Raw genomic sequence first — 15,340 nt, forward strand, 5'->3', positions numbered from 1 at the left:
CTTTCAGACCCTGTGTGTCACCCCTCCCCACAAGTTAATCAGTGCTAGTTCCACAATCTAATTTGCAGATGGCAAAACGCATTTGCGTGCCTCAAAGGATAGTTGTGTAACAGGAGAATACAAGGAGAGAATAGCGAAGGCCAGTCGAATAAGATAAAGTAAGGCAAGAATAGGGAAAGCCAAACAGTCAGTCGAGACAGGGATCAATCAGCCCAGACATGGATTAGTAGACTCGGCCAGACCCTGACATCGGTTTCGTAAACAAGGGCAGGGGGTTACTTTTTAACAGAAGAGACACGTAGCAGCTGGAAAAGGCAAAAACACTCCGTTTGCCTTGCTGCCTGAGTGAAGGCAACACAAAATGGTGACGGGACACAAAATGACGGCCGATAACGAGACGAAGTCGAAAACCAAAGAACCTCAGACCCTCCTTTTGCCATAACTCAGGCTAAAGACAAAGGACTCAAGTTAGTCTGAGTCGATGTCAATGGCCATGAGGTCGTCTAGCTGTTGCTGCAACATCATTTTAATGTGCTCTGTTTTCTGACGCACAGGCCTTGGGACACACACGGTGGCACAAAGGACGCAGATGGCGGGCCACACTCTAAATGATGGCCAAAACCATTCCAAGGAAGGTTAATATCTTCCATCCCCATGTGGACAGTGGTCCCCAAAACCATCCCATCACAGACCAATCTCCTGTATCCTGGTGAATCGACTCGGAAATTATGTGCAATTTAGAGATGGCTTGGTATACTGTAGGGGCATAATCAGGAATATAAATGCAGCAACTAGACCCAATCAATTTACATACTCCTCCACGATCTGCAAGAATAATATCTAAAACCATCCGGTTCTGCAAAGTCATAAGGCGGTCCTCCTAAAGTTCGGCTGTTAGATTACTCAAGGCTCCAGAAGTCACGTTTATGGTAGCCTCAACAACAAGAACTAACTGTCTAATGTTTCTGCTATTGGTCATTGGGCCCCAGAAAGGAAGGAACCCTTTGAAAAAGTCCCCTCCCTCTTGTCCTGCTGTGTCTTTGGAATCGATAACGCCTCTGCCATATCTATTTCTGTGATGACCTGAAGGAGCAGTGTATGTTGGAGGGAGAAGAAAAGCCACATAACACGTTCCTGAAAAATTGGTGGGGAGCCCCGCATAGGCTCTATCGTGGCAGACAAAGTATGTGCCCTGAGATGGTATTAGCGGTGAAAAAATCTGGGATGAATAGATGTATGTATGGGAACAAACACTCTTTATTTGTTGGTTTTTAATATTTTGACCATTTATCTGTAAACACAAATTGCCTCGATGAGGTATGGTCCAAATTGGTGGGGATCCCCTTCGTCTAGCCTTATCTGTGAGGCTAGTAACGTAACGAGTCACATTCCAACCATCATACGCTCGTTTCTCATCAACGGGAATCTTACCACTTTCAGCAACTCTGGCCATAGCCACTATTCCCTTTATCAAAGAACTATGACTAAAATCTGCTCCACCACCATATGGACCAACGTGAGGATGTCGAAGTTGATTCTGGTATGCATTGGAAAACATGGCCAAATATGCCCAAGCGGAGCCTTCATAAGAAAACGGAAGGACTAAATATGGCATCCCTTTCTCCGTATTATGGGGTATGAGTCCACAAACCCAACAGTCAGTAGTAGTTGATGCTGATGCAACAGCTGTTTGAATGAATTGTTAAAGTATTCTGTTCTCCTAATTTGTTCGTGCTCTGGGAGTGTATGGAACTGATGCGGGGAAGCAGTAGTGGAAAGAGGCAAAGAAACAGAAGTAGGAACAGGTGCTTGCTGCATAGTGTGAACAACCCAACCCAGACAAGCCAATAAAATACATGAACATATTAAAATGCACGAGGTTACGCCACATGGACTAAACAATAATTTCTTATATTTGCTTTTCATTTCTTGCTTTTTATCATTCTTTTCCAATTCAATATCTATCCTCTAAGGCGTTGCTCACTGTAATCTTCCTAGATCACTTAGTTGTGGTTATTTGCCATCCTATGACACTGCAAGTCCTGCAGACCTACTGTCACTACTCAGGTCACAGCCTAAGACTCCTACCGTGACCCTGCAACTTAACGGATGGAAAAAAATGTCTCTTAAAGGTATAACCAGAAAAAGGAAAAGAAAAAAAGTTTTTAATTGTTCTTAATCAGTCTAGGTCTCAAGTTGTACCGAGTCTGGTCAGGTACCGTTTGCTCTCGAAACAAAGTCTCTGGGTTTGTTGTGTTCAATCGCAGATGTGATGGTACGGCTTCTTGCAACACATCGTCGTCTTCTTTTTCAGATTTTGTCCAATCCAGACGTGCACTACTGAAAGGCACCAACCGAGGGACCCTTTCGCCCTCACTATCACCTATACCCTTGCGGATCCACTGGTCAAAAGGTAAAGGCAAAGGTACCCTTTTGCAGTGCACGCCATGGATCCAGTTCTTCTTTCCTGCCACCTTTACTGCTGTACGTGTCATCAAAAGAACTTGCCGAGGCGGCCCCCAACGAGGTTCCAGATTCTTCTTTTGTTGAAAATTCTTCAGACAGACCCAGTCTCCGGGTTGGATTGAGTGTCCTGGGTCTACAGAGGCCTCCGGCAAAGCGTTTTGAACCTGCTGATGAAGAACACGCAATTTAGTGGTGAGGTCATGTAAGTAGTCAATCAACATAGGATACGGAATATCAGAGTACTTTTTAGGTCGAGGGACTCCCCAAACGTTAGCTGGGCGCCCAAAAACAACCTCGTATGGGCTGAGTTCCAAATGAGTGTACAGCTGTTCTCGTTGATAGGAGTGCCAAAGGTAAAGCATCGGGCCAAGCAAGACCCGTGCTGGCCTGAATCTTTGCCAATTTAAGCTTGAGAGTGCCATTATAGCACTCTACCAAGCCTGCTCACTGAGGGTGGTTTGCCGCATGGAATTTCTGCCTAATACCAAGACCCGCACACACCTTCTGCATAATTTGGCCTACAAATTCACTTCCATTGTCACTCCAGACAATTCGCGTCAAACCAAACCTCGGGAAGAATTCCTTCAAGAGGGCTTTGGCAGTGGACAAAGCAGTATTATCCTTTAGGGGGTAGGCCTCTATCCATCTGGATAAGGCACACACCACCACCAGGACATACTTCAGATTATTACAATGTTCCATGTGAATGTAATCTATTTATAATACCTCAAAAGGATGCGTTGGGGGAGCAAAATGACCTGCCGGAGTTGGGGTTCCCTTTCCTGGATTATGCATCAAACAAACGATACAATGTTTCACCACATTTTCCCCACATTTAGGGATTCCTTCATTCTGCCATGCTGGGGCCAGAGGTTTGCATATCCCTTTCGCACTGATGTGAGCTGGACCATGCGCCATAGTGACTACAGGCAATACATAGGCGTCTGGTAACCGCCAACGCTGATGTTCTGACAATTCCGTTCAACACCCTGTCGCATCCAACATTCCCGTACTTTCTCTCCACTTACTCAATTCCTTCTCCGTAGCCTCTTCTTGAATCATTCTCACACTTTCTATTGTGTCCTCACACATTCCTCCTTCTCTGACCCATCTTGCAGGGCCTGCAACATACATGGGACTTGTAGCATCTCTTGCTGTTTCTTTCGCTACCTCGTCTGCAAAAGCATTCCCGCGACCCACATCATCAGTGATCTTTTATGTGCACTACACTTCACAATTGCTATCTGGGTAGGCAAAGCAAGTGATTCGAGAAGGTCAGTTACCAACTGACCATGCTGTATCTTAGCCCCATGGGAAGTAAAGAATCCTCTTTCCTTCCACAGACGGCCAAAGCTATGAGCCACGCCAAAGGCGTACTGGCTATCGGTGTAAACATTCACTCTCTTTCCCTTAGCCAACACACACGCTCTCGTCAGGGCAATCAGTTCAGCTGCTTGGACTGAATTCTGTCTAATGCATGCTGTCTCCACTACTGTATACAAAGTGGTAACAGCATAGGCTGAAGTCGTCTCGCCATTAGGAAGTTTGAAACAAGACCCATCCATCCATAGGATCCCATCCGGGTCCACGAGTGGTGTATCTTTTAAGTCTATTCTGCCTTTTGTTTCCTCCTCTGTACGGAGAAAACAATCAGGCTGTTCTTGGGTGTCTTTCTCTTCCGGAATAGGTAACAATGTTGCTGGATTGAAAGTATTACATCGCTTAATGTGTATATGACTAACCAAGAGCATCAGCTCGTACCCAGACAAGCGGGCACTCGTGAGATGCTGTGTTTTCGTTCTGTTCAAAAGAGTATCCACTGCATGTGGTACCATAACAACGAGAGTATTATCCAGTACCAATCCAGCAGATTGACAAATGGAGATGCTGCTGTAGCTTTGAGACAACTAGGAAGTGCCTTGGCTACTGGATCCAATGTTGCCGAAAAATAGGCACATGGCCACTGTTTGTCTCCAAATTGTTGCGTTAAAACTGACAATGCACAACCTTCTCTTTCATGTACATTGAGTGTGAAAGGCTTTTTGTAATCCGGAGTACCTAACACAGGAGCAGAACACAAGGCAGTACGTAAGTCAGAAAAACTCTTCTGACATTCGTCAGTCCAAGGAAGAGGTTGGGGTGTGTCTTTTAGAGTAAGTGCCAGCAAAGGTTTAGCCAACAAAGAAAAATTTGGAATCCACTGTCTACAATAAGAGGTGAAGCCCAGAAAAGCACGTACCTCCCATTGTGTGGATGGTACAGACATTTGTGCGATTGCTTGAATACGTTCTGGAGTAATCGCCGTCCCTCCTTCGACACGAGATGACCTAAGTAGGTTACCTCTTGGCAACAATATTGTAGTTTAGAGGGTGACACTTTGTGATGCATGTCAGACAAATAACGCAACAGTGCAACATCACATTCTTACAAACATCCTCTGAATCAGCAGCAATCAACAAATCATCCACATACTGAATAAGAGTGGCACCTGGAGGCAAAGTGAAAGCATCAAGCTGAGATTTCAAAGCCTGACTATAAATGGATGGACTCTCACAATTGCCTTGAGGTGCACGTTTGAATCGGAAACTTCGGCCTCCGAGAGAGAAGCCAAAAAGATCCCTACTCTCCTCAGCAATAGGAATGCTGAAGAAAGAGTTTTTGAGATCGATAACTGAAAACCAGGCAGCCGAAGCAGGTATCATCGTGAGCAAGGCAGTGATATCTGGGACGACTGGAAACTGAGGTATAACAATCTTGTTAACCTCCCGAAGATCGATCACAAAACGATATACAGGAGGTTGAGAAGAATCAGTGCGTTTAAGAACAGGTAAAACAGGACTATTGCAAACATTTCCTCTTGTTTCTTCAGCCACACTGAACTAGATCATAAATGATGGCCAACAGAGCTCTTTCGCCATCCCTGGAGATTTAATACTGAGGAATGCGTGGTAATTAACATTAGGCTTGACAGTAACCACGTAAGGTGGAATTTGGAGGAGACCAACATCATTCGGACCTGTAGCCCAGAGCGTAGCAGAAAGGGAATGCAATTCGGGTGGGAATTGGTCCTTGGACAAATACATAGGAGAAACCAACTTCTCACCTAAAGTAAGATGTACACCAGAGGAGGAACAATACAATGTTGCATGAAGACATTTCAATAAGTCCAAACCCAGCAAATTCTCTAGTCGTCAAAATGAGCGGGGCCTCCAAATCATAAGGACCAATTGAAATAGGCAATGGGCATGAAACCGGGTTACGAACTGGGGTGACCGAGAATCCTACAGAAACATTTGTTAAGCCAGACAAAGGTGCCCCAGGGAGTTTGGAGTGAATGATAGAACTCCTCATTGCACCAGTATCCAAAAGAAATGGCTCCGAAACACCCAATGCAACAACTTCAACATAAGGCCCATTCTGATCCACTGGAACTGATACGACTCCCTTGCTTTGTCCATGGCTGTCCTAGCTAGTGTGAAAATCCTGACTCCCATTCTCAACACAATAATCGTCATTGTAATATTGTGCAGACTGAGTATTCTGTTGGTCAAAATGATTAATAGAATTCTGAGGGGGAAAGGAACGCTGTGTCTGAGACAACGCACCGCGCCCTCTACCCGCTGGGTGCTGACTGAAAACCACCACGGCCTCGCGGCCCTGGAAATCCACCATTACGCTGCAATAAAACCGGACAGCTATTCCTAAAATGACCTTCCTCTTTACAATAGGCACACTGATTAGGACCTAGCAAAGGTCGCAGAACAAAGGGTTCAGGTTTCTGTAGCAACCCCTGAAACTGGGAAGGCTGTTGAAATTGACGTTGAGCAGAACGAGGGGGATAAGCTTGTTGCAAAAGAACCTTCATTTTCATTTTTAATTCTTTAGTCTTTTTCTCGCGTTTATCCTTTTCCTCCTTATCCCTATTCTCATAATACTGAGCAGTAGCTAATATCTGGGCAGATGAAGAAACAGCCCATGAACTTTCGGAGTCTTTTAATTTGTGCGATAATTCTGGAAGTAAATTAAATACAAATTTATCCATGAATAGTCGCTGTCCACCATCAGTACTCACATCTTGACCACTGTGGTCGATGAACGTCTCCTCGAAACGAGTAAAGAAATCGGAGACACTCCTCTTTCTTCTGTTTACACGCAGCTAACTTATCCCAATTAACACCTTAGGAGCTTCTTAAATAAACCTCCCCAGTGCTGCGCTGTCCATTATCCAGTGCTGAACTGGACGTCCAGCGGTCGCACGCAGCACTGGGGAGGTAGTGCCCGTGACGACCGTTGGCCGACGGCAGCACTTAAAGGGTTAACACGCAAGGCAGGCATCATTTTCATTAAAGTGATTATCCTACCGGGCAATTCTGCAATCAAAACATCGGGTTTAGCACCACCTACTTTTGCTGCATCCGCGGCAGTTATAGCAGCCCAATTACCACCTAAAGCTTGATCGTGGTCCTCCTTACGAATCCAAGCCCATAACGCTTGTGGGACTACATTTCCCATCAGCATATCGATATCGGCCAAATTCATGATACACGCACCAACAGTCTGGGACAGCTCTTTATAATACCCAGCAGGATTTTTACGAGGGTCCGGTAAAGACTGTTTAAGCACCAAAACTTCATATCGTTTCCAGGGGACATGTACCCATATACGCTGGAAATGAGCAGGGACACCCGAAATATTGCCTGCCTGTGGAACCGCATCTCTCCATATTGGAGGGACTTCTCTCATAGGATAATGTTTCACTTTCTGTCTGACTGCAGGATCAGGTTCAAGAAAAGCCTGAGAAGAAAATAAAGACCTGAAAGTGACAAGTGTCCTTACGGCGTCCTCAACCTCAGAACCCACAATAAGTCTAACAGACCCTGGCGAGCTAAACCCAAATCCATATCCTCCCATCCTTTGACAAGAGCGTCACACATAACATTAAAAACATATCTCAGTCTAGGCGCACCCCACTGGTGAAAGGTGCTCATGATATCATGCACACTATACTGTGGACCACTCATGATCCATTTGTGAGCAAGATTGTTCAACACAATTCGCTCGTCGGGACCTGGGAGTTGACTACGAGATTGCCTTCGAGAAAGAGCAGGAGTCAGGTTAAAAGACACAAAGAGGGGGGGGTAAGAGGCCAGACACAGTATCGACCAATCGTTTACAAGCTGTGGGAGAATCAGACAGTGGAACGGGAGACAAAGCATTAAGCAAAGCAGGAGAGGGGACAGTTACAAGAGGAACTGAGGGTAAAGGAGACTAATGTACAGGAGTCCGAGGGACAGGAGTCGGTGGCAAAGGAGACGGGGGTGAAAATACTGGAAGGGGCAATTGTGGAAGAACCGGGACAAATGGCGGAACGACAGGTGGCTGGACAAGTGGTAACAATGGGGGTGCATTAGCACCTTGTACATAAGGCGGAGGTAATCTTAACAAATGGGATAGTAAGGGATCTTCATCAAGATCCTTACTTTGTGGAGAAGTAGGCAATACGGGGTAACATCTATCTATTGCCATACGATGCTGTCTTTCTGAGACTTCATTCGCCTGATCAATCTCATTATCTTTAAACTGCTGTGCAGCCTGTATAATCGGCATACCTTTCTCTTTTTTATCTCTTTTTGCCTGCTTAATTTCTCTCTGTTTGGCTTCCTTACGACAAAGGCGGAAAGAGTCAAACATTGCCGGCTGGGCTTTTCTTTTGAACACAATTGCTTCTAGATTATCTAATATGTCAGGCTCAAAGCTACCATTTTGTGGCCACTGCAGAACACCATCTTTCTTCGTGTATCAGATCCATGCTTCGTTAAAGGCAATAGGGCTAACACCATGTTTTGAATAGAGCTCATAAGTGGGAGTTCCAACCGGAGGAATTGGACAAGAATCCTCCAGCCGGGAATTCCTATTACAATCAAGACAACAACACTTTCTAAACTTGCTGAGACCAGGCATCTTTAATCCACTGATCTACTTACAAACTTCAAGGGGTTTTAAAGCAAAGAACGCAGCACAAATGTACTCACCCCTTGACTTCGACTATTGCAATTGTCGAATAACAAAAAACAAAAGTGGGCACTACCCACGAATACTTAACTAAATGTTCTCTCACGCCAACAGAGGTCCGTCTAACGTCTCGCAATACTAGTAGTCACCAAAAGGGGGCCAAGGCAGGGCGGCAGTCAGGGCAGCAGTCGTCAGCAGCCGTCGGAAAGGAGTAGCCGCACTGCAAAAGACCTTCGGTCCACTTCGACATACAGGGGCCGCTTGACGTGGTTCGGGAATCGTCATGAATTTTCTTGCGAGGCTCCTCACGACCCTCGGGCTGAACCGCTACCGCTGAAGCCGCCCCACATTTGGCGCCAGTTGAAGAACCGGGCCTTATGGGCCTGGCGGCGCAGGGCACGCCTTAAATCTCCGAGTTCACCTGCCTTGTCGAACAGAGACACGAGACACTCTGTTAGGCGTAGAAAACCAGGTTTATTAGCTGCAGCTAAGCACAGTTGTCCCAGAAGTACAAAGTAGGTGCTTAGGAGACTGCCACTTTACTACGTGGCACACAATCTTTTATAGCACACATATTTACAACGCATACTCCCAATACATACAAGGCTGGCCAATTAGAAAAGTTGAAAAACAAGCTATCAAGTGTCCCACATACGCCCTTCTTTCAGACCCTGTGTGTCACCCCTCCCCACAAGTTAATCAGTGCTAGTGCCACAATCTAATTTGCAGATGGCAGAATGCATTTGCGTGCCTCAAAGGATAGTTGAATACAAGGAGAGAATAGCAAAGGCCAGTCGGATAAGATAAAGTAAGGAAAGAGTAGGGAAAGCCAAACAGTCAGTCGAGACAGGGATCAATCAGCCCAGACATGGATTAGTAGACTCGGCCAGACCCTGACATCGGTTTCGTAAACAAGGGCAGGGGGTTACTTTTTAACAGAAGAGACACGTAGCAGCTGGAAAAGACAAAAACACTCCGTTTGCCGTGCTGCCTGAGTGAAGGCAGCACAAAATGGCGACGGGACACAAAATGGCGGCCTATAACGAGACGAAGTCGAAAACCAAAGAACCTCAGCGTCCGGCTGGATCCGTAAACTTTTGCTAAGCAACACAATACTCCTTGCGCGCGATATCTGGTGGCTCCATTCAGCTCCGCGTGACGTCGGCTCTGAAGTTGCTGTGCCTATATAGGTGCCACCCAGACACACGGACATTAGTTCTTTTCTGTCCGCGCCAGTTAAGCGCCTATCTGGGAAAATCTATCCCTCTGCTGCTTTTTGGCAGGCTTCTTCTCGACTTTTGTCGTCATTTTTTGGATTTTCCGACTTCGTGCTTCAGGGATGTCTTCAAGAAAGACCGATTTCAAGCTGTGCAGGACTTGTTCCCGCATAATGTTGGTCACCGTGTATGTCTGTGGTGTCTTGCACCACCACACAAAGTCGTGTTTGAACTATCTGGCAAAGACTACGAAGACCTTGAGGGAACGGGCAATGAAGTTAATTACGGCCCGGCAGTCGACACCGTCAAGCGAGACCCCGATCAAAGAAGAGGAGGTTGCGAGACCGCTCACGTAGTCCTAAGTCCTCCTCCTATTCGAGATCCTCGGGACACTCTGGGAAGAGACAAAAGAAGTCGTCCAAGCGACTTCATCTTCACCGCAGCTGGCGTCCGTCGTCGAGAGAGGTAAGGAGCACTGACGCTCTAGGCCCGGTTCCGCGAAGTCAGTGTCGACTTAGCGCCGCCACCACTTTCCGGGAGCCGGAGCGACTCCCGCTCAAATAAGAGTTTTACAATACCATTCGCCGCGTATTTGAGCGGAACAACCCCGCTGCTGAGCCTTTTGGCCCCGTGGAGACAGCAGGGGCCGCATTGGGTTCGCTGCGGTCAGCTCTGGCCATGACGCCAGTGGGATTCCAGGGATCCAATCCCAGATCCGGTTCGACATCAGGCGTGCCATTGCTACCTTCCCCAGCATCGAATCCGAAGTTGGTGCCTGCAAAGTCACCGATACCCGTTGATGATGCAAGTCCCATCCTCACCCTGATGACACGGAGCCGGAATGGCGTTGACAGAACCCAGGGGTTCTATGTTGTCGCCTGAGCCCTTTGAAGATGTGCTAGGCTCAGGAGAGAAATGGGAGCGGTCTGTGGACCCTCTTGAACCCCAGGAAATCTCTGAGGAGAATTTGGACTGGTATGGGGAACTTGGGGAGGCCATGCGACTGGATACTTCTTCAGTTACTGGCATGTTCTCTCCAACCAACAATGGCTATGGAGGAGGGGGCATCCTATGCTATGATGGTTAAGAGGGCAGCTGAGGTCCTTGGACTGGTGCTGCCCTGGGTGCAGGTTAGGACTAATCTCTTAACTGCGGTGCTTCAACCTGGGACTTCCACATCCGAACCCCTGTTGCCCTTTAATGAGGTACTTACAGACGTCCTTCTAGGAACATAGTCCAAACCTAGCACAGGGCCTCCTGTGACTAGATCGATTGCACGTCGCTATCGCCCAGCTCCGGGCAACCCAGGATATTTCAGCCAACACCCCACCCCAGAAAGTTTGTTGGTGCAGGCCTCTACATCCCAAGACATTCCCTTCTTCCCTCCGGATAGGGAACCCAAGAGGCTGAATTAATTATGGAAGAAGTTTTTTCATCCTCCAGCTTGGCATTGCGGTCATTGAATACTGCATTGTTATTCGGTTGTTTCTCACAATCCCTTTGGGAGATCGATGCGCAAGTGCTGCCACAAGTCCTGGAGGAGGCCCGGGCTGTGCTCATCTAGGCTGTCAAGGATGGGAGAAACTCAAAAAAAGATTGAAAAGAGTTGGGCTCAGGGATGAACCCTGGGGGAACCCTTGTGACAATCGTTTTTCTTTAGATTTGTAACTTCCCAATGTTACTATCTGATGCCTGTTTTACAAAAAGGATGTGATCCAGGCCAGTGCCTTGTTTGTGATTCTACTATGTGCAAACCTGTCTCTCAAAATGTCATGAGAGACCGTATCAAACGTGGCTGATAAATCCAACAGAATCAGTACTGCATCCTTACCCTCATCCAAGGCAAACTTTAGGGTCTGAGTAGTGTTGAGTAGCACTGATTCTGTTGAATGGCCAGGTCTGAAACCCTATTGCTTAGGGTTTCAGACCTGGCCTTGTAGGATGTTACCTTCTTGCAAGAAATCATTATGTTGTGTGTTAACTAATTTCTCAGCTATTTTACTCCGACATGGCAACAATGAAATAGGTCTAAGATGGAGAGAGTGGTAGGGTCAGGAATTTACTTTTTTTGGAGTGGCTTTACTGCAACAATTTTCCAATTGTCAGGGACTCTCGATAGCCTAAAAGTAGAATTAATTATCTGGTTAATGATAGGATTTATAATATCTACCAGTGCATGTAGTATTTTGGGGGCAGAGATCAAAAGGAAGACGACGGCTAGCCTGGATTGTTCCAAATTAATCTTGAAACAAGTACGTTCGCTTTCAGTTGCTGAGATTTGAGCTTCAAGGGGTGGGGGGGGGCCCTTGGGGGTTATGTTCGTGAAATCTTTCTTCAGGTCTATGATTATGTTTTCAAAGAACTCAGCGATTTGATCACATAGACTCTGTGATTGAGGGATTTCTTCTTCTGGGACTTTGGGGTTTGTGAGAGATTTCAAAATGTTAAAAATGGTTTTCTGTTTAGCTGCCTTGTTAATTAAATTAGAATAGTGTACCTTCTTTGGTGCCAAGATTCTGTTTGATTGTTGTATTTTGAACTGGGCGGGGCAGTTGATGCTGAGGCTGGCAAGGGAAGGTTATGCTTTGGTGGGCTGAGTAATAATTGCTTATCAAAGTTGTGTGGCCAACTTCATTTACTACAGTACACAAGTGGGACAAAATTATAAAAAATCTTCGGAGCACCCAAACATTTCGTCACTCTAGGGAAAGATCACCACTACTTGGTAGTCTGTGCACAGCATGGTAATCTATATCAGATGCACATTGCAGAAGAAATAGGTTTTGCTTTTTGGGTAGAGTAAATTCCTATAGCAAGAGTTAAGCAGCTTATCGGTTATGGATTCCCATATGGCCTAACCAAGTTGCTGTAAGGTCGAAGAGAGTGAAAAGATTAAGATGGGGTACCCACTCTTTCAGTCTTAAAAATTGCTGTAAAGCAGAATCTCAAGGTTGTGTGCTTCATTGTTGGGCTACTGGCCCATGCTGTTCTAAAGTCTCTACAAATGTCAGTTTCCTAACCATACATAATTTTCTCTTGCTTTCTCTGGCAAAAATATCCACATGCAACTCTAGACCCGGCTTCTTATTTATCTTCTATGATGACAACTTCGGTGATAAATCCATTATCATTTAAGTATTGTATAAAAGTGTCTGCGTGAAAAATAAGTAATCACTAGTAACTTTCCAAATCATAAAGTTTGCACCCGCCTTACACTGCATTTCATTCAGCCCCGTCATAGACCTGGAACCTCAGTTCTTGCAAATGTTAGATATTTTCCACCTAAATTCAGATGTTACTACTTTTGATATAGTGAAATAATTGATCCTGCTAAATGGACTAGCCTTATTCTAATGTCTCTGACAGGCGATGCATTCTGTCTTTAAAAATGAATTGCGTGCATTTACTCTAATTCATTACTATGACGTTCCTACTGCCATTTCGCTATTTAACTTTTGTCCGAGCCAAGTACGGGTGGTGGTCTCCACAAAAAAATGTGTGCGTTGCACATTCATGAGCATCATCTACCTTTATGCTGCAGTAGGTGTCTAAGATGTGAGGGTAATGTAACACACTTGGTTTGTTTATTTTTTTAACCAGTTTCATTTTTTTTTAAGCAATAAGGTCTCAACTGGATTTTTCTAATGCAATTCTCTACCAAAGGGCAAGTTAAGACATCGTCCAATCTGGTATTTACCCTTTGTTTTCCTCTTTTTATAGCTCATCCTTCCTGAATGCATGAAACTGATCCCAGTCTACTTAAACTGCGTGTTGAAGAGTGACGTTTTGCAGCCTGCAGCCGATGTTGGTACTGATGACCGCTCATATGTTCGACAACTTGTCTCTTCCATGGATGTGGCAGAAACAAACATTTTCTTTTACCCAAGACTCCTTCCCCTGGTAAGAGCATAAGTACTCATTCCAAATTAGGCTTGCATTACTGTTAAGAGCAGAAAACATTTTAGCTAAACGGAATACCAACGTGTAAAAATATCGGGAACCGAATATCAAGGGACTAAGAGCCATATGTATCAAAATTCTCTTTTGCGATTCTCAAATAGCGTTTTTTTGTGAATCGCTATTGGAGAATCTCAAAATGCTATGTATGTAGGATTTGCAATCAATTTTGCGAATCTCAAATTGCGATTCACAATTAAGGAATACCTCCCCATTCATTCCAATGGGCCTAGAGGCCCATAGGAATGAATGGGAAGACATTCTCAATTTGCGATTAGCAATTAGAGAATCGCAAATTGAGAATGCAATTTCAAGGGTGCAAGGGTGTCAAAAGGACACCCTGTTGCACCCTTGAAATAAGCATGGATGCACATGCGGCGCACATACATGCTTCATATTGCACTTTAAAAAATGCAAAAAATTGCATTTTTCAAAGAAATCTCAAACTACCACCAACTTGAAGTTGGTGGTAATTTGCGAATCCTTATGGCTAAATTGCACTTTTTTGGTGCTCCTTACATTGAATTTAAGGAATTGCAAAATTTGCGATTCCTTAAATGCAATTGCAAAATAAGGAATCGCAAATTTTGCGATTCCTTATTTTGCCTTCAGATTTGCCTTCATACATACCATTTAGCAAAATTGCGATTGCAAACGCCGAAATTCTGTGAATTTCGGCCTTTGCGATCGCAATTTTGCTTGATACATATGGCCCTAAATACTGTTAATTAGGTGCATATAGTAAAATCTAGATTAACTAATCCCAACACCACATCTACGAACTTATATTAATCGCTGAGTCACATATATATATATATATATATATATATATATATATATATAGTTACAAACATTTCGATGTATCAGTTTTGATATTTTATCCTCGATATTTTGTGCCACCGATATTCTGATTTAGATATTCTGGGTGCGCAACTTCTTGCTGCAGTGTTAAATAATGTCTAGATGTTTATTCGGGACCCTTTACTGAACAGGGACTGACTCGATAGTGTGCCTTTACTTAAATTAGATGCGGGCAAACTCTTAAATTCTCGCTCTCTTGCAGACTATTATTTTTTCCGAGAACACCAGAAATTTTTTAAAGAGATATCAAACAATAAGCAGCAGCATTTCTGTGTCTCTCAGTGTAGGCTACAAACAAACACCAAGCTTTAAGTACTTTTTCTGTCCAGTGGAACAAATATTCGAATTTTACCTGTTTTTGTTTGGTGTTTCATTTCGATGCAAAGGGACTTTGTATCATTGTTTCTTTTAGAAAAGTGAAAAAGAATAATTGCAAACTGAACACCACATACTAAACTAGCATGTGCCTCAACAATTGTAGTGTCTCTTCTCTAAAACCAGTAATGTAATGCTGTCACACTATTGATAATAGTCACGTACCTTTATTCAATTCTGAATCATAAAAGACAATACAATGAATTTCATAAAACAGTCCTATGAACAAATATTAAAAATCTAACCTTGCATAGAAAACCAATTAATTAAAAACTGAATTTATTACTAGCAACTCATTCTATACCTCATTTAAAAGTTTCCTTAAGTGCCTAGAATGTGATTTAAAATTTACAGCTGAGAAATAAATACAGGGGTGGGAGCAATTGTAGCACATAGAGAAGCGCAGGTTTACAGTAGGTCATATTTGATTGTTAGAACTTTATAATAAATTG

General features: G+C 44.4%; 1 protein-coding gene across 8 annotated transcripts in view; it reads left to right on the forward strand.

Moving 5' to 3' along the window:
- SEC24C (SEC24 homolog C, COPII component) overlaps nt 1-15,340 on the forward strand; it is a 1,539,459-nt gene that overhangs the window by 1,318,074 nt on the left and 206,045 nt on the right. For all 8 annotated transcript variants that reach the window (XM_078643234.1, XM_078643230.1, XM_078643232.1 and 5 more), the window contains one exon: nt 13,416-13,595. In XM_078643234.1, the coding sequence (XP_078499360.1) occupies nt 13,416-13,595 (180 nt within the window). The remainder of the gene's footprint in view (nt 1-13,415; nt 13,596-15,340) is intronic.

The sequence above is a fragment of the Lissotriton helveticus genome, chromosome 5_1 (genome assembly GCF_964261635.1).
Source record: "Lissotriton helveticus chromosome 5_1, aLisHel1.1, whole genome shotgun sequence".
Classification (NCBI taxonomy): domain Eukaryota; kingdom Metazoa; phylum Chordata; class Amphibia; order Caudata; family Salamandridae; genus Lissotriton; species Lissotriton helveticus.